This window comes from Dermochelys coriacea, chromosome 5 (assembly GCF_009764565.3).
Source record: "Dermochelys coriacea isolate rDerCor1 chromosome 5, rDerCor1.pri.v4, whole genome shotgun sequence".
NCBI lineage: Eukaryota > Metazoa > Chordata > Testudines > Dermochelyidae > Dermochelys > Dermochelys coriacea.
Window position 1 is genome coordinate 127,443,410 of NC_050072.1, and position 18,411 is coordinate 127,461,820.

Genomic DNA, 18,411 nt, shown 5'->3' on the forward strand with positions numbered 1-18,411 from the left:
TTAACTGAGTCCCTGACCTTAGTCAATGCCTTTTTATAGCTACGTCATTACGGAGCATGAAACCATCTGCAATGGCTTCATTGCTTTCCTGCAAACCAAGTTACTGAGGGCTTTAGTTGATTTTGACAGCATTTGGAACCAAAAGACACAGCAAGCGGGTGAGAAGGAATTTCAATCCTGCTAATAGGACATCTACGCAAAGGATGAGTTTTTTTAACTCCTGTGGAGGAACAAGGATTTCAGCATCTACCTTTAGAATCCACTGAAAGCTGAGGAGTCTGCCAGGTGTATGACAGAGCAGAATTTGAAGCAGGAGGGTGAGTGCTTACTGCAACATCCAAGAACTACACTCATCTCACTGCTCTGCTGCACACTCCCTTTTGTCAGGGGCCCACAGCTGAGCCCAGCTGATTCAGCTAATGAACCTGGCCCCCCAGTTGACTGAAGATACCAGCAGGCAAATTCTTAAACCCTGTAGCAGGGCTATCTACTTAATACTGTTCTGTGCTCCTAGCTATGCATCTGGTCTGCTTTCCTTCTGAAAGTCTGGCTCTGATTCTTGGCTTCTGGCTCTGCTGTGCTCCCTAGACTTGGTAATTTGGCTCTTGAGCTGGGCTCTGGCCACTAGGCCAACCTCCCATCCTGACCATTAGGTAGAACTGTCCCACATCCAATCTCTTACAGCTTGGCCAAGTCACTTAGTCTCTCTGTGCCTTGATTTTACATTTGTAAAATGGGCATAATAACTCTGCCATGCCTCACAGGGGCGTTGTAAAAATAAATGCACAAATATAGGCAATGTGCTCATGTTATACAGTGATGGAAGCCCTATAAGAACCTAGATCAATAGAGTGCCCCAGCCCCTCCCCACTAAAATAAATGGTGTGATGTTGATTTACACCAGTTGAGGGTCTGGTGCTGTGAGGTTGGATTACTGCTGACTTGAGCATAATTAGAAGCATTGGTGACCACGCAGTGAAAAGCTCCATGTACTATCACAAGGCACTGTGCTTCCCCATTTTTTACCTTTTGCGGTTACTTGCTGATTGATAATGAAGCTGTTTAATGCTGATAGCAAAACTCCATTAGTGGCTCTGTCCCATCCCCTTGCTTCCAGTATGATGCAATGGGACTTATTAAATGCACAATGCATCACACACTTAGGGGAAAAAAACCCTGCCCTTCGTTTGCTAAATTGCAAAGCCTGCTGCAGCCATGCTCAGCACGGAACATTCCCCTCACCCTAGGGAAAAGGCTGTTCAGAACAACCTGCACGTGTGGGTGCCCTTGGTGAGGTGAAGCATTAGTATGTCAGCGCAGCTCGCAGCAGGAGCTCATTTGTATGAGGAGTCTGTAGAGTGTTCCTCTCCCTATTGAATGAAATCCAGCAGCAAGGGTAACACAACAAAAATGAATGGACTCTGAACTTTAGAGCTTCCTGTTCTAACATTAGTGTTCTCCACAGAAAGGCCTAGCGAGTGGTGTGGGATCCCAAAGGTACTTGGTCACTCACGCTCTTTAGGACACGAGTTTTCCCCCTCCTGTGTTTTCCTGCTCCACTTAGCAACTTCCGCCATCAGATCCCTTCTGTCTGAGGAAGCAGGGCAAGCTACTTCATGCAAAGTCGAGGACGGGCCAGCAAACAGTGTCATTGAGCACATGTAGGGTACAACATAGCCAGGTGCAGGTCACTTAGGCGGTCAAAGAGCATTGTCTCTGCAGGAGCAAGGGACTAGCAGCAGTGGGAATAGGTACAAGGGCCAGCTCAGTACACAGAGGCCTTGTGACAAGTCTGTCAGGTGCTTTTTTGGTCTCGGCTTTAGCCCAGATGGGCCAGATTCTGGTCCCTGTACCTGTGTTGAATAGCACTTGGTCCATTCCTTTCAACAGCAGGCTACTGTACTTCTCATCTAGAGTAAAGGGAAGGGCGTCTGGCTTTCTGAATGTGATCCCCCAGCTAATGACTGCAATTTGGGGTGAGTTAGCCACAGTTCTCATTCCCAGCACAGCTGGGGTGGTGGCTTAGCCAGTCTGTTAGCCAGGATGCATGAGAACGGGTGTTTAGAATGTTCTTCCAGTCATGAAGTGATCCCCAGCCACAGAGGAAAGCAATCCCCCCTTATCTTCCTCATGTTCGTTTCTATTGCTTTTCTCTCTCACCATGTAAATGAGCCTGGAGTCTGTTAAACAGCTTACCTGTCATGCCCCGACTGACCTATGGCAACTAGGATGCCAGCAGCAAAGCCTGATTCCACATTGCTTTGCTATGCAAAGCAGTATAAAACTCTAGCAGATCAGGATGGTGGTGTTTTCACATCTGCTCTGCACAGACCTAAATGATTGCCCAAGGCAGGTGTGGGAGGGGAGTGGGAGCGTATTTTACATCCCATACTGGTAACTAGTGCATAAATGCTCAAGAGTGACAGGAGAAGCTACACCAGAAAGCTCTCTGCTGCTCCAGAATAAACGTCCACTGTACCCAGCAATAACCATCACTCTTCGTGAATGCAACAACCATGAGTTCTATGTGTGCGCATCAGAAAATGAATGGCCCTTCTCCGTGAGAGAGAGCAATTCAGCATCTATGTCCATTCCTTACACTGCACGGCATTTGTTGGTTACACTCCAACCGCTGATCTGCACTGACAGTGGCCCCTTTACGCTGCGCGGCAGTTATCGGTGCACTTCGCTCCCTGGTCTGCACTGGCAGCAGCAGTTGTGAGGGGGGGGGTTGCCAGAGGGAATGGCACTGGGAGCAGTGCAGAGATAGGGGGCCTCAGCCCAGACAGAGCAGGCTGCTGACTCATCCAGAGCTGGGCATTCCTTATTAGCCGGGAGACCAAGAAATGAGAGCAGAGTTTCTTGCCAAAATCATTAGCAGGCTTGGTCGCTGGCCCTGTCCGTTTAGTGCTGATCTGCCTCAGCTCTCTAGAGAAACCGGCCTGGCTAAAGTGTTGCAGAGCCTATTTTTTAAGGCTGTGCTGAGGTTTCTGCTTAAAGTTTTGTTTTGCCTTTTCTATCTCAGATACTTAGCAGAGCTCATCACCACCATAGTGAGCCCAGCCCCCGGGGGGGCAGGGCAGTGCTGTGCAGTCATTTCCAATGTACAGATGGGAAACTGAGGTACAGAGAGGTTAAGTAACTTACCTAAGGTCATCCAGAAAATCTGTAGCAGAGCAGAGAACTGAGTCCCAGCTAGCACCCAACCACTGGGCCAGCCATCCTCCTCTTCCTCCTCATTTGCTCCCACTTTAACTTGTATTTCTCAGCCTGTGTTAATCAGTTTCTTCTTTGTGAATCAACTGCATGGGCCAGATCCCCAGCCTGTGTCAGTCACTGGCACCAGCTGAGAATTTGGCCCACAACTTCTATGTAGCTCTTCAGCATGTCTTTAGCTCTGCTGTTATTTTCTTTGCCTGTGCTTAGAGATGAAAGGCATCCCGGCATAAGTTAATGCATAGTAAGTGGGCGGGGGTTGGACCACGTCCTTGAAATCTTTTAAGGCAACACTCCTCTAAGTGCTGAAGCCTTCTCAAGGACGTTGACAAACAATCAAGTACAAAATTGTATCCTACTTCTCTGTATTTCTTAACCACATTTATACTATTAGGAACATGTGTTGTTTGTTCCTTGAGAATTAATCACTCCTGTTGCTTATTCCTAAAGCTGCGAGTCTTTCACAGAAGTCACAGGTTCATTGAAGTCATGGACAGGTCCCTGGCCATTGCCTGACCTGTTCATGACTTTTACGAAAAATACCCGGGACTAAACCATGACTAAATCGCTTACTTATTCCCCACCGGAAGTCATAGCAATTCTTTGAGATGACATCACTGGCTGCTATGGAAATGGCTGTGATGTCACAAACAGAAGACTATGATACCATGTAAGAAATAAGAAAGAGCTGTTGACATCTGAAGGATCAAATCCTGGGCTAAGTTCAGCTATGGCATAAATGGGTGCCTTAACTTCCACGGGTAGTCCACCTGCTTACACCAGGGCTGAATATGGCCCATGAATTTAACGCAAATAATCTTTATTAAAAGGAGGGGAGAAGAGGGGCCTCTAGCAACAGATGACAAAAAGAAGGGGAATGGACCATTTCTGTCGCCATCAAGTTAAACATCCTTCTTCTAAAAATAAACCCCACCTAAATATTCACGTTGAATTATAGCAGCATCAAGTACCTGGCCACCACCAGGGAGGGAAGTAAATTCTTACCCAATTCTTACTCAATTTAGATCGCATGGTTCATTCCTGGTACATGAGCTGTTTTGAGGCCCTTCAGTTTGGTGTGCAGGTGTGTAAGGGTAGCTGGGTTTTGAGAATGTTTGCCATTCCCTGTTAAATTTTGCACCCTTGCCTCTCCTCTTTCTCAGGCATCAGTTTGAAGGCACAATGTGGGTAATATTCCCTCAAGTTAATATTCCAGCTACACGCTTATTCATTACCTGCTGATGCTTATTTTATGCACAGACAGTAAGATTAGTAGTACCCTTGGCTCTGCTGTGTTTAATAGTAGCCCCACTCTTTCACTTTCTGATGAGACCAGGATGTTCAGCCAAAGCAGGTGGCCCAGGTTCATTTTCACCATCTCTGTCCTCCTCAGTGAGATGAATTATAGACATGGAGCCTAGCTAATCAACCTGCTTTCTCGGCTATTTCAGAGAATCGGCTGTATCTGAATATGTGGCGAGCTACTTGATGCCAGCTGGTTGATGAAACAAATTGACACTGGTTAATTTACTTTAATGTACAAGGTATTAGGGTGAGCAGTTTCTCTGCCTTACTGACATGGCTGTATACCAGGTGGTTGTAGCCATGTTGGTCCCAGGATACTAGAGAGACAAGGTGAGGGAGGTAATATCTTTTATTGGATCAACTTTTGTCCCATAGAAGAGATCACCTCACCCACCTTGTCTTACTGATGTGAGTTGTCGCTCCTGTTGATGCAATGGGGGATCATTGCCCAGGATTAGCTAAGCAGATGGTTTCCTTACTATACGTTTGCGCCACCCCACATCACAGGGGGAAGAGGGATACCAGCTGCAAAATTTGGTTATTTGGGTTAGTTAAGTCCCGAGAGGGCTGTGAGGAGCTTCAGAGGGACTCAGTCAGGCTAGGAGAATGGGCAACACAATGGCAGGTGAAATTCCATGCTCATAAATGCAAAGTAACGTGCACTGGAAGGAAAAAATTAAACTACTCACACACTGTACCGGGTTCTAAATTAACTGTATCTACAGGAAGGACCTGGGCATCTTTACAGACAGCTCTGGTCAAACGGTCAAAGAAGCAAACAAAGTTAGGATGCGTAAAGAACAGGATTGAGAATTATCTGGCAATATACTAATGCCTGTATATTAATCAATGGTGCAGCCTCACCTGGATAGTGTGTGCATGACTGGTCACCCTGTGACCTCGGACAAGTCATTTCATCTCTAGGCTACCCCATCCATAACATGAAATAATAGTCCTTCCTTTTCTCCCACCCTTTGTCTGACCTGCTCATTTAGGCCTTGGCTACTCAGGGATTTGCCAGAGGTATAGCTGCACCGCTGCAAACCCCTGGACATGACTTACACTAGCGCAATATGATTGGTAGCAATGCGGTTTATCTTAGTCGGAAACCTTAGACTGTCAGACTAGACTGTCAGCTCTGTGAGGCATTGACCACGGCTTATTACATGAATGTGCAAAACCTAGCACTATGGAAATCCATAAAATTCCACTGGTGTGTCTAGCCATTGCTGTAACATGAATATTAAATAATGTTGATAAAGTGCTTGCAGCATCCTATCCATATATTATAAGCTCTTTGGGGCAGGGACTGTCTCTTTTCTAGTTTCTGTAGGGGACCTGGCACACTTAAACCTTCTTAGTTATAGCATCTGGTACAGAGATGTGTTTGGGGTCCATGCCAATGTTATACACACCTGCCTCACCAGGGCTGCCTAGCTAGTGCTTGTGCTATCGTCAGACTTTCAATGTCTGGATGTGGAATGGGTTGAGAATAGAGAAGAGAACCTCAACAGTCAGATGTTTGTTTTGCAAAGCCAGGGATGATTCCATCGTTCTGAGCATAGGGTCAGGTAAAAGCTTCTGGCTTTGACTAATCTTTAGTAAAAACATAAATCAGCTGGTGTTTATAAAAATGACTTATCGCCTCAAGTACCCTGTGAACTCAGCTAAGAAACCTGAGCTTGGAAAGAAGTAATGTTTCAGCACATGTACAATGTCCGCACCCCTTCCATCATACTTTCCATGATTCTTCTTTAGTCTCCTCATTACACACACAATAGCAGTGTGGATCAGTCATAAGCAACAGGGCAGGGCTGCATGTTCTTTACAACGGCGTCTCTGCCTCTCCCTGTCACTGTTGTGGATCAGTTTCCACTTCGGGGCTACTATCCGTGTGTGTTTTGTAAACTGAAATGAAAGGCCACCTCCTTCAGTGCTGTAAATTGGCAGAGCTCCGTGGACTTCAAAGTCAGTTTAAGTTTGAACTGCAAATGTATCGTCCCCCTGAGTTTGATTAGATAACGTCAGGGAATCCAGAAGCTTCTTAAATGCCACATAATGGAAAAATGAATCTGTATAATGTTGGTTCTCAGTCAGTTCACCACCAGGGACGACAGTTATTCAGAGAGACATGGTGGGGGTGAGGTGATATCTTTTATTGGGCCAACTTCTGTTGGTAAGCAAGACAAGCTTTCGAGCCACACAGAGCTTTTCTTCTTCTACGCTGCTTAGTTCCTCAGATACTAAGGTACCAACAAGATGATGGACCTTATTTATAAGGTCAATAAGGTAACAGTCAATACTAGGATGAGACAAGGCTTGGCTATTGGTCACATTATCTGGCTCTTAATAATAATAATCAGTGATATAACACCGCTTCCTCAAGCAATCTGGTTCACCCACTGAGCTACCAACACCACTTACAGGGGGATTTTTGCCATTGCACTTTAGCTGAGGTTTCTGCAGAAGGGAATTGCCTGAGTGCAGCATGGGATCTCCTCAGTCCATGGGAGCAGGAGTTGTGTACATTTTGAACATCAACAAATTACACTAAGTAAATGCATTGAGTGCATCACTGATTTCTCCCCTTAAACTGAGGCGGGCTGGCTGGAAAACAAGAATTCCATTTTGCAAAACATTATGAGGTTCTGAAATTTGTTTGCATTCTTTATCAGAACAAACCCAAGACCTCTTGAAAATTTTCATGAAAGACAACATGAGAGAGACGGACCCCAGTTTTGTTTGTATTCTGGCATTTGAATTTACACAAAAAATACAAATTTTCCATGGAGAACTTAGATAAACTTTTTTTAAAAAAAGTTTTAAAACTCTTCTAGGTACAAGCTCTTGATGTGCAGTTAGGAGCCAGTAGTCCATCTGAGTTGGCCAGGACTCAACTAAAGGCTAGCAGAAGAGGAAAGGAAGAGATCCTCCCCCCTCACACCTGATCTGGCAGAGGATGTGAGGCAATCAGTGTAGTTGGCATATCCAGATGCCAGTGAGAACTCGCATGCTATATTAGCAGTGGGCCAATTTATTGAAGCGCAGCTGGACAGGGACTTGCAAATCAAAATCAGCGAATTGATACCAAGGACAGGTTGTGAGGCAGAGGAATTCACTAAAAAACTGGAGTTCATCCATTCAGCAGCCCAGCAAGAGAAATAACAGCTGCTAGTGAGGAAGGTGTAAGCTGATCACCCTCAGCCCCGTAAGTATAAAACTGTGTGTAAGATGCATGATGTGAAAGGGGATTCCGATGAGTCTCACAAGATCCCCATTTGCGCATGCCCCCGGGGCTCCAGCTCTAGGAAGACATGGGGAGATAGATGTAGGAGACTCTGGCAGTGCTTTGTCATCTGAGGATCCCTGTACACAGGGGAGACCTTGCTGTGACGGAGCAGCACAGAGCTGCCCCTTCACAAGGAGGATCTGGCCCCTAATGTTCTAGCCACATGCCCAAACTCCTCACAAGCATCCAGTCCTTCAAGCTGGTTGGCCTGTGGGACACTAAATTCACCACATCTGAAATCATATGCTCAGTTCTTCCTTAGTCCTTTATTAAAGCCAGTTAGCCAAAGTCTGGGGTGGGGGGAGAGGGTCCGTTAAGAGGAGAAATCAGTGAAACCAGTCAGATGTATTCTTGATGTAATCTTGTTTGTTTGCAAAACGTGCACGCAGTCTGTTTTCCCCCTAAGCACAATAGAAACAAACAGCAGGCAGTTTCCTGGCTCAAAAATCCCCATGGCTGCTCTTACAGCAAGTTCTGTGCCCAAGAAGTCCTGCACCTCTGCGTCCTCTCTGGGTCATACTCACTGCTCCTTCACGTGGCTGTCTGCCTCCACCACACACCACATGCAGTCCATCTCCTCGCCCCTGCGTTAGCCCCTTGGTCCACACGCACAGCGCCCTGTCCCTCAGGCCCAGCTCTGGTGCAGCCTTTGCCTGTGGCAGAGCCCCCATTATTGGCAGCTGTTTTAACTACAGAAGAGAGTTGAATTGTTTATTCTGTCAGGCCTGAAAGAGTGCTTCGCACCCACTGGTTTTCACAAGGGCTGTGATTCTTTCGATCAGTCCCTGGCTGGCAGCTATTAGAACCTTTCAATGGGAACCAACTGGAGCGTTGGCTCTACAGACACTGGCAAAAGCTGCAGGGCGTGGCTTACAGAAAGCAATTATAGCCAGTTTTCCATTGCACAAATGTAATTGTCATCTCAAGCCATGGCCCATGCTTGCAGGTGTGGGTTTGGTCTGTAGATCTTGTGTGCTGGTTTTTGAGTGAGCTGCTCCGTCTTGTCATGCACTCTGACAAAGCTAGGACTGGTATTTCCTGCCTGTGGCAGAAAGGCTTCTCTTTGATAGCTCTTCACTTCTTTTTTTTTCCCCACCCAGCATCTCAGATTTCACCAGCCTTTGTGCACGGTGGCTTGCTAAAGAGTGTAATAACCCTGACACAAGTGCAGAGTGAACTTGGTACAAATCCATTTCACCTTGCTCATGCACAGCTTCAATCACATCCTGCCTCCTCCTAACGCATAGACCTGACAGTGGAGATATCCTTTTTTAAGGGAGGTTACAAAAATAATTGCTCAGGAAGAAGACAAAAGAATAGTCAGGGAGGGTGCAGTTTAAAAAGGTCATGTAATGAAAGAATCTATTCAGAGCTGCTCATTAGCAGAGCCACTGGTGACCCTGAGTTACTTCCTCCCTTATCAGGCTAATGTGACCTAGATACAGTTCTGGTGATGCAAACATTCCCCTGACTTGGATCATATAGGGCCCAAATCTTGCCACCACAGATGTCAATAGTAAAATACCCATTGAAATCAGTGCAAGTGACAGGAGCAGGTCAGCTATACTTGCATAGTGGCCACAAACATTATCTGCCCTGTGATCCCCTGGTAGGTGCCTGTCCTTCACCAAGTTGTTGTGCTGGCAGGGCTATTTACGTCAGTGATGTTAGTCGTGTGTGCCTTCTCACTGTGCGTTGGTAATGCTGATAAAGCCTGTCCTCTAACCATGCTGGCAGCATCTGAAAGCCAAATGAAGGTCACATAGAACAGGTCCCCTCAAGTCAAGGAGAAGACATCCAATTGGAGCTTAATGACTGATCTCCTCAGCCCAGGCATGGACTAGAGCACAGGGGCTGTTCATTTAGGCCCTATTCAGGAAGGTACTTAAGCACATGCCTAACTCTAAGCAGGTGAGCAGTCCCAGTGACTATCAATGGGTCTATTCATGTGCTTACAGTTTAGCATGTGCTGAAGTGTTTTGCTTAATCTGTGAGCTAGAGAGCCAGCGGGAACTCCAGGGTGTCTCTGTAGGCCAGCAGCAGCCTGAATAAAGAAACAATCTTATAGTCACTGTAGGCAAATCCTGATTCTTCTTTACACGAGGAGCATTATGCAGACCACAGAAGCCTTTGAGTCATGACACCTGACAAACTAACCTGATTTGCATTGGAAATGTAGATGAGAGACAGGGCAAATACAGAAGCCAAATGAGAAGTTGGCCAGAGTGCAATGGCAAACCTTTTTTTTTTTTTTTCATTTTGCTTGAAATTTTTCTTCAAAAAATTTCAAGTTTTAATCAAAAACCCCAAAACCAAAAATGATTTGTTTTGGGGTTTTCATTGAAAATCTCAACAATTTTTTTAAAAAATTCATGAAAATTCTTTTCATTGAGAAAATACTTTCCATAAAAAAAACAAAATACGTTTCAACAAGAAAAGTTTTGACCAGCTTTAGTGAGATTGGAATCAGTCCCTGAGAACAAAAATAGAGACCATTCCTGTGCCAATATTGAAAATAAGGGCAAAAGTAACCTTGATTTCATAGATTCCAAGCCAGAAGGGACCATTATGATCATAGAGTCTGGCCTCCTGTGTAACACAGGCCAAAATAAATCCTAGAGCAAGTCTTTTAGAAAGAGAGCCAATCTTGATTTAAAAATGTTCAGCGATGGAGAATCCACCGTGACCCTTGGTAAGTTGTTCCAATGGTTAATCGCTCTCACTGTTAAAATGTACACCTTATTTCCAGTCTGAACTTGTTTAGCTTCAATGGAGCATGATGGGCTCTGGGAATGGAGATAGCATGAAAACTGCTTTTTTGCAGTATTCTGGCATAGCTGCGTCTGTTGGCTGTGGTCTCTGTCCCAGTGTAAAGAGGGACAGTATACAAGAGCTTCAGTCATTTAGAACCTGCTCCAACAGATTACTGCACATGGAAAATGCCAGTCTCTGTGGATCTAAACATTATATTCGTGCTAAAATAGATCTGTTTATCTCTACAGAAGTATATGAAATTAAGCCTTAGGGTCGATCTACAAACAAAGTTGCACCTGTTTAACTAAAGATGTGGGGTGAAATCCTGGCCCCACTGAAATCAATGGGAGTTTGACTTCAGTTAGGCCAGGATTTCACCCATGATGTTTAAACTGATTTAGTTAACTGATGAAAAAGGCTGTGTGGACACACTTAAATCAGTTTTAAACCAGGACAATATTGGTTATACTTCTGTTGATAAATGTACAGGTGCAAGCTAAACTAATATAACCAGCTTTAAATTGATCTGTGTCTATACATGGGTTTTCATCCATTTAAATCAGAGGTCCCAAAACTGGGGGACACCCCCCCTGTGGGGCGCAAAAGAACATTAGGGAGTGCATGGCTGGGGCACAGGCAAGCCCCTATGGGGGACAGGGCAACCCAGCTCCTTTCCTAGCCCCAGCTGCTGGCCCTATGCCCGTCCCCCAGCCGAGGCTCCACTCCCGGTCCCGCTCCTGCCCCCAGATGTGGCCCCAGCATCCTTACCAGTCCCCCTTACCTGTTTCCACATCCCCCCTTCTTGGAGCTGCGGCCCCAGTCCTGGCCCTGGCTTGGGGGGGGTGGACAGAGCTTGGGGGGCATGAGGTAAAATTTTGGAGGACCACTGATTTAAATAAATCATTTTATAACTGCTTTTGTGTTAAACTGGTGCAATTTGTGTGTTCAGACACACAATTATTATTAATTATTACTAAAGATAAAAATGCATAGTAGAATTGCAATATGATCTGTGGTTTTTCAAAAATAAATATTTCAAACAGCCATTTCAAAATATCTAATGATATCAGTTCACAAACAGAACTGTACCAAATTTTTATTCTTAAATTAACTCATTTTTTTGGCTGAAAGTTATGTTCCTTGAAAAAATCTCATGCAAATCATTTCTTTAAAATTCCATAATTTGTCCAATTTGCATCATATTTATAACAAAAAAAAGCATCTAGACAAACAAACAATCTCTTTATAAAGTTTAAGCCTCGTGTGATTTTAAATGATTGAATTATAAACCCATGAAACTCGGGGATTACAGTGGATACAGATGGTGAACGATGCTGGTAGGTAAGGTTATAATGAAGCACGTGCTATTGTAACTACTTAAGCAGATACATTAGCTGCTAACAAAGAAGAGCGTCTATAAAATCATGCAGTTCCTGTGCACCAAACCATGATGTTTTAAATAATCCATCAAAACATTTTTTAAAAAAGAATAATGAAGCTGTTGAAATAAGACCTGTTCTATGTAGCAAGCCACATTTCCAATAATGCAGTGAGTGACACATTCTTAAGCAAGTAACAGAGGAATTAATTTGCTACAATGAAAGTGTTCCATTGCCTAAGAGGGCTTGTATAAATTTTGCATAATGTTTGGAAGATATATATCCCCCATAATAAACTTCCTTCAATTAGAATGAATTAGCTCAAGGTCATTTCCTATTAATGTTAGTACTAAAAATCAAGGAAATCACTAGTTATGGCATTCACCTCCCCGGCAACCTCTCTCCACATGTCTTGCCGCAAAAACTAATACCCAAATGCATTCACCTCCACAGCAAACTCCCTCTTATTTCCACTACACAGCTGCCCACAGTTACCCATTCAATTCCTCAAAATCGCACTCAACTTTACTTCTGGCGGGGACAGAGTTAAGGCTGTTTGGTGCCTGAATTGTGCATTCCCATACTTTAAAATGTTTGGTTTCTCTTTAATTTAACCTTAACCCTGAATTTCCCAGGTTTTTAATAATGTCTTTTAATATGATTTACAACATTCTTGTAAGATTTTTCCCCCTGAAATCACTGAGATGTTCTCCCACCTTTAACTCCAGCTCCTGAAAGGTGTGGAGTATGTAGATATATATATATATTTTGTGACAGGGTCGGCCAGATGGCTACAGGAGAGTGATAGAAGGCAGATATGTTATCTTCAGGTTAAGTAAGTCCCTTTTCCCTGGGTAAGGTAAGAGGGAAGGTTCCAGAACAATCAGAAACTTTCTGGAAACAATTAAGGCAGACATGCTGATTAGAACACCTGCAGCCAATCAAGAAGCTGCTAGAATCAATTAAGACAGGCTAATCAGGGAACCTGGGTTTAAAAAGGAGCTCATTTCAGTTTGTGGTGTGAGGAGCTGGGAGCAAGAGGTGCAAGAAGCTGAGAGTGAGAAGACGTACTACTGGAAGACTGAGAAGTACAAGCATTATCAGACATCAGGAGGAAGGTCCTGTGGTGAGAATAAAGAAGGTGTTGGGAGGAGGCCATGGGGAAGTAGCCCAGGGAGTTGTGGCTGTCATGCAGCTGTTACAGGAGCTACTGTAGACAGCTGCAATCCACAGGGCCCCGGGCTGGAACCCCGAGTAGAGGGCAGGCCCGGGTTCCCCCCATCCCTCCATCCCCGTAACTCCCTTCTTGATACCGGAGGAGTTGACCTGGACTGGGGGTTCCACCAGAGGGGAAGGTCTCTGGCCTGTTCCCCGATCTATTAGGTGGATCAGCAGAGACTGCGGGGATTATTCTTCTTCCTTTCCCCCATTCTGGCCAGCGATGAGGCTAACTGAGTGAACGGCAGATTTGAGCCACGAAAGTGGCCAAACTGAGGGCTGCCGTGAACCTCTGAGGTTCAATAAGTGCAGGACCCACCAAGGCAGAGGAGGAACTTCGTCACAATATATCACATCAAATATGTGCACACATGCATAGGCCTACATGCTCTCTTCATGGTTAATAGAAACCTCAAGAAAGTGCATTTTTCCAGGCAAACTTTTCATGATGTGTGTCTATGAAGAAATGATGCAATGAGAGCAATGGGCTGGATTGTTCCCTTCTGGATTTCCCCACTATAAAGCACAGGAAATTCAGATTGCCCATTCATGGAGTCTCTGCTTTTATTATTTAATGGTGGGGGGGTAATGGGATTTGTCCCCCAGCCAACCACTGAAGAACTGACAGGGGACTTGACCCAAGGAAACCACACAGTACCCGAGGTCAGTGCTATCTGAATGGAGACCATTTGCATCTGTTCTGTTTTCTGAATCTCAGGCCTCATAGCCACACAATTTGCTCTCCAATGCGCACATCGTCCACCAGGAAACTGCTTCATTCAGGCCCTCTCAGGGGCGGTTTCAGAGAGCAGGAGGGGACAGCATGTTAATATTGATAAGATCACCATGAACAGATTATGGTGCTCCCATGGGGTAGACCAAAGTGGATGTTCCTACAGCAAGCACTGATTTCCCCCAGTTCTGCCTCCTCTAGTCCTTGCTTCTGCCCATCCCAACCAGTGGAACAGATCCCCTTGGAGCACCCAGGGGCTTCCACGAGGTGATGGGAGAAGGGCAATGTTGTGCAGGTAGCAACCTCCTTTCTGGACCCCGTCACCACCTGGATCCACTCATTTTCTCTGCCTCTGCCCACACAGAGGTAATGCAGCTTATGGTGCAGAATTACCCTTTGGTCACAGATGGGACCTGTTGGCCAGGGATCGGAATGTTAATGAGATGCAGCAATGAGGACCTCACCCTGCTATGCAGATCTTTTCTGGGCATCTTGGGTAATTTTAACCCGAAGAAACAGAAGAACAAACAGTGGGGAGACAAAGGGCAAATGGAAGAAGCTGCTGCTGGCTTTTATTGGACTAACCTAAAATGGAACAAGATGGATTCTTCCAAATTCCAATCTCTTCCTGGAAAGCCAAGTGAATCTTCATCAAAACCCTCTCCCCTTTCAAGTGCTCCCTCATGTCCTATAAGCATGGATTTGTGAGCACCCCATCAATATACGCCCCCCTACCCTTCGTAGCATTCAAGTACTGAGCTCCAGATAACCCTATCCCATAGCCCAACACATGACATGCATGGTCCTCAGAGTAGCTGGTGATTTAAAAATAAAAAGACAAAATTCATCCTATAAATCACTTGAAACAACTGCTAACTTAAAAAGGGAGCAAACCTTTTCCATGTATCTTTTTACACTGTAGACCCATCCTTGTTTCTCTATCACATCGTACACTGTAGCAGTCCTATTTCATATGAAGCCAAGCGGTATTATAAGGGCTTACTGCACCATTGCAAATATGATCTGAGAAACTATAAATCACTTCTAGGTTCTGAAAACTATTTTGTAGCTTTATCTTATCTTACCAGTTCATTAATAAAAGCAGTTAACACATTCATAGTACTTTTTGAAACATGTTGAGTAAACTTTTCCTGTCCATTGCCAAAATATTTCATAGCAAATTTAAAAGGAAATTCATATAAATCCTGTTTAATTTTGGAGGACTGATCTTGAGTCTGATCTGATCTTTCTATCCAGACATCCACATAATTCAGAACTGATTATATTTATACATAGAGACACAATGTATTAAAGAGGTTGCTTGTTGAGGTAATGTTTTATTACATCAACTTCTGTTGGTCAAAAAGACAAGCTTTTGAGCTTTACAGAGCACCATCAACTTAATCATACTTCTGTCTGAAAATGCTTTTCCTTCAGTTATTAAAAGTATCATTTAAGACTGAAAGAGATTAGAGAAAAAGTGTCTCTCTCTATTTTTGTTCAGTTTATTCACTTCGTGCAATTGCCAGCTCTTCTCATAGTGCCGCTTCCCTGGTATAGTCAGAGTGAGTCAGCTTCTCCGGTTTGTGGGGGTCTTTCACATAACAGGGGAAGAAAAATATTTTAAAAAAAGAGGAAAATGTGGGTTTTTTTAAGCACAAAAACTGGAACAGGGAATGAGAAGCAGGTTCAATCACTGAAATGACTTTTAACTGGCTGTCTGAAACTGATTAGATATCTAGCGGATGAAGTGCCATTTTGAACGGAAGGTCACTAACTGCAAATGTAAAAGAAGTAGAACAGAAAGTGCCTGGCTTCATTTACCATTTAAAGAAACATTAAAAAAAGGACGCTTGCTTCCAGTGGAAGAAACTTACCAAAGTAAACGGGCTTTCCGCATATGGGACAATATGAAATCATCTTCAGGGCTCCTTGGCACAGCACACAGCATTGAGCAGAGCTTGTATAAAAAGCCTTCTTTTCAGCTAAAGCAACAGGAAAACCATGGCCAACAGCAAGATGACAACGTGTTCTGCTTTTGAAGCAGGATATTGTGGTTATAGGTAAATGAGAGCGCTATAGTGTAAGAAGCTGAATTCAGGGGCTTTATTTATCTTTTTGAACCAAAAATGTAGACTTTAAGAAACACTTCTTCTCCATCGCCAGAGGAGAAACACTGGAACCAGTTTAACTTCACCACCTTGTGTGCAGCACTCATGATATCTGGTGCAGATGCTGCTTGTACAAGTCTCTTTGATCACGAAAGTGCCGCCTTTGCTTCTTTTGCAGATCTTTTCCCCCGAGTTTCAGAGCCTGAGCTCTGATGTGAGCAGGAACGTTTACACTGCTGTTTTTAGCGCCATACCACACGCCTATGGCACTTGACCTGGGTTTTGAGACTCGCTGCCAGATAGGTTTTTTGCCAGGTAGACATACCCTCATTGGCAGAGCTGAAACTCCAGCCCTCCAGTCCAGTATTTGTCTCTCTGGAGTGGGAGGCATCTCTTCCTTTTGCAGCTTCGAAACACAAGTACAGATTTCCCCCCCAAAACTAGTTGTGTCTAACTTAGGCTATGACTACCCTTGAAGAGTTTTTTGCGCTGTCAGTTTCAACGGTGATAGTGAACCCATGAAAGAAAGCGCTGGCATCAGATTGTGTCTACATTTGCAGCACTTCCATCACCATTGAGAGCAGCACACTGAGGGCAGCTATCCCACACTGCAGCTCTCTCCATTTTGACAATCTGTCTTGTGGGAAGGGTGTGATTGCGGGGCATCCTGGGTCCCTGCACAGCCTCCTCTCCACAAACGCTGATCAGCTCCAGTAGCTCAGCATTGCTCCAAGCAGGGGATTGTCACCTGGCCAGATAAGTGAGCACTTGCCAAGAAAACAGGAAGGGGAGTTTCAAAGTTCCCGGGGCTTTACACGGGGAGGGGCAAACGTCTATTTACCTGGTGTCAGAGCAGCAGAACTGCTAGCCAGAGTGGTCACCCGGGCACTGTGGGATATCCTGCGGAGGCTAAAAGCTCTGTAAACAGGAAGAATGTGTCTTTTCTTTTTATGGTGAAACTTCTGAGTTTTACCGCAAAAAGTCATTGGCAAATGTAGATGCTCCCATGGTTTTTGCGCAAAAAAGGGACTTTTTCCACTTTAAATTGACAAGTGTAGGCATGTCCTAAATGTAGATTATTATACCTGGTACCTGTCTGAACCACTGATGCACCTCGAACAAACACTATCAATCCAAATCAAAATACTAGCCCTGCAACATACAGCGAGACTGTGTACGCAGGCAGCACACACACAAGACACTGAATTCCCCAATGGCCCCCAACAACCCCTCCACCAACAGATCTCTGAAAGAAGACGCATTTGTGTGGTGTGGCAGGGGGACTGATAGATCTAGGCTGAACCGGGCCACTGTGTTCCATCTTCATAGGGCTCCTACAGAGAACGCCCTGGCAGTAAAATTGAATAGTGTCCAGAGGACTGTACTGCATTGGTCTGATCTAGGTTATTGGGCTCAATACAGGAATAACTGGGTGGGGTTTAGTGGCCTATCATGTATCAGGAGTCAGACTAGATGATCGGGTGGTCTCTTCTGGCCTTAAACTCTGACTATAAGAAACATGATCCAGCGGTTAGGGCACTAGCCCAGGACTTGGGTTCAAATCCCTGCTTTGCCACAGATTGACCATGGGCAATGTGCTGTGCCTCAGTTTCCCCTCTAGCCAATGGGATAACAGCACTGCCCTGCCTCACAGAGTGAGGGTGACTATGTTAAAGATTGTGAGACCCTCAGATACTATGGTATGCGGGGGTCAGAGTAGTATTTGAAAAAGACAAAATCCATGGGAAGTGAAATTCAGGGGAATTTTAGCCAAAGAATTGTTCCCAGTTTTGTCCAGCTGTAATTTAACTTCTAAACAGGCATCTGTCAGCATCTCAACCTCAGACACTGTGGTGTCTTAAAGCAGTGTGGCAAACTGCACTCACAGTGTTTGTGAGACAGGAAAACGTAACAGGAAGTGGATGCTCACCCTGCTTCTGACCAGTGTTAGCTCACAACTTAACTCTTATGCGGCATTTGCATGGCCGTTGTCACTCATTCTGAGCGGTACCTCACCCAAGCAGCATATACCAGGCAGCCGGCAGGGCAGTCTCGTTAAACAGACCTTCCCGGCAAGTCTCAGTCCCGGAAACAAAATAGAAACAGGAGCATCCAGCAAAGTTCAGTGTCAGAACAATGGTTAGAAGTTTACCCAGCTCTTGTTACTGCTACTAGAAACAGAAGGCTAGATTCTCCGTTGCCTGGCACCTCACACACTCATTTTACACAAACATTGCCCTGGTGTAAATGCTACCACATTAGAACTCTAACACAGTGCACCCAATTTGCATCAGCACAAATGACATTATCGACCCAAGCAGAGAAACAATCCCAAAGCCTCGTACAATAGGTTAGAAAAAAAATAAGGATGGTGGTAAAAAGTTCAAACATTAGCTGCAGCTATGC

The 18,411-nt window shown here is 44.8% G+C and overlaps 1 protein-coding gene across 1 annotated transcript in view; it reads right to left on the reverse strand.

Moving 5' to 3' along the window:
- Nucleotides 1–16,922, reverse strand: part of LOC119856408 (cysteine-rich protein 1-like) — a 58,294-nt gene extending 41,372 nt beyond the window's left edge. Inside the window, exon 1 of the mRNA XM_038403882.2 lies at nucleotides 15,772–16,922. Within this exon, the coding sequence (XP_038259810.1) occupies nucleotides 15,772–15,814 (43 nt within the window). The 5' untranslated portion in view covers nucleotides 15,815–16,922. The remainder of the gene's footprint in view (nucleotides 1–15,771) is intronic.
- Between the last annotated feature and the right edge of the window lie 1,489 nt (nucleotides 16,923–18,411).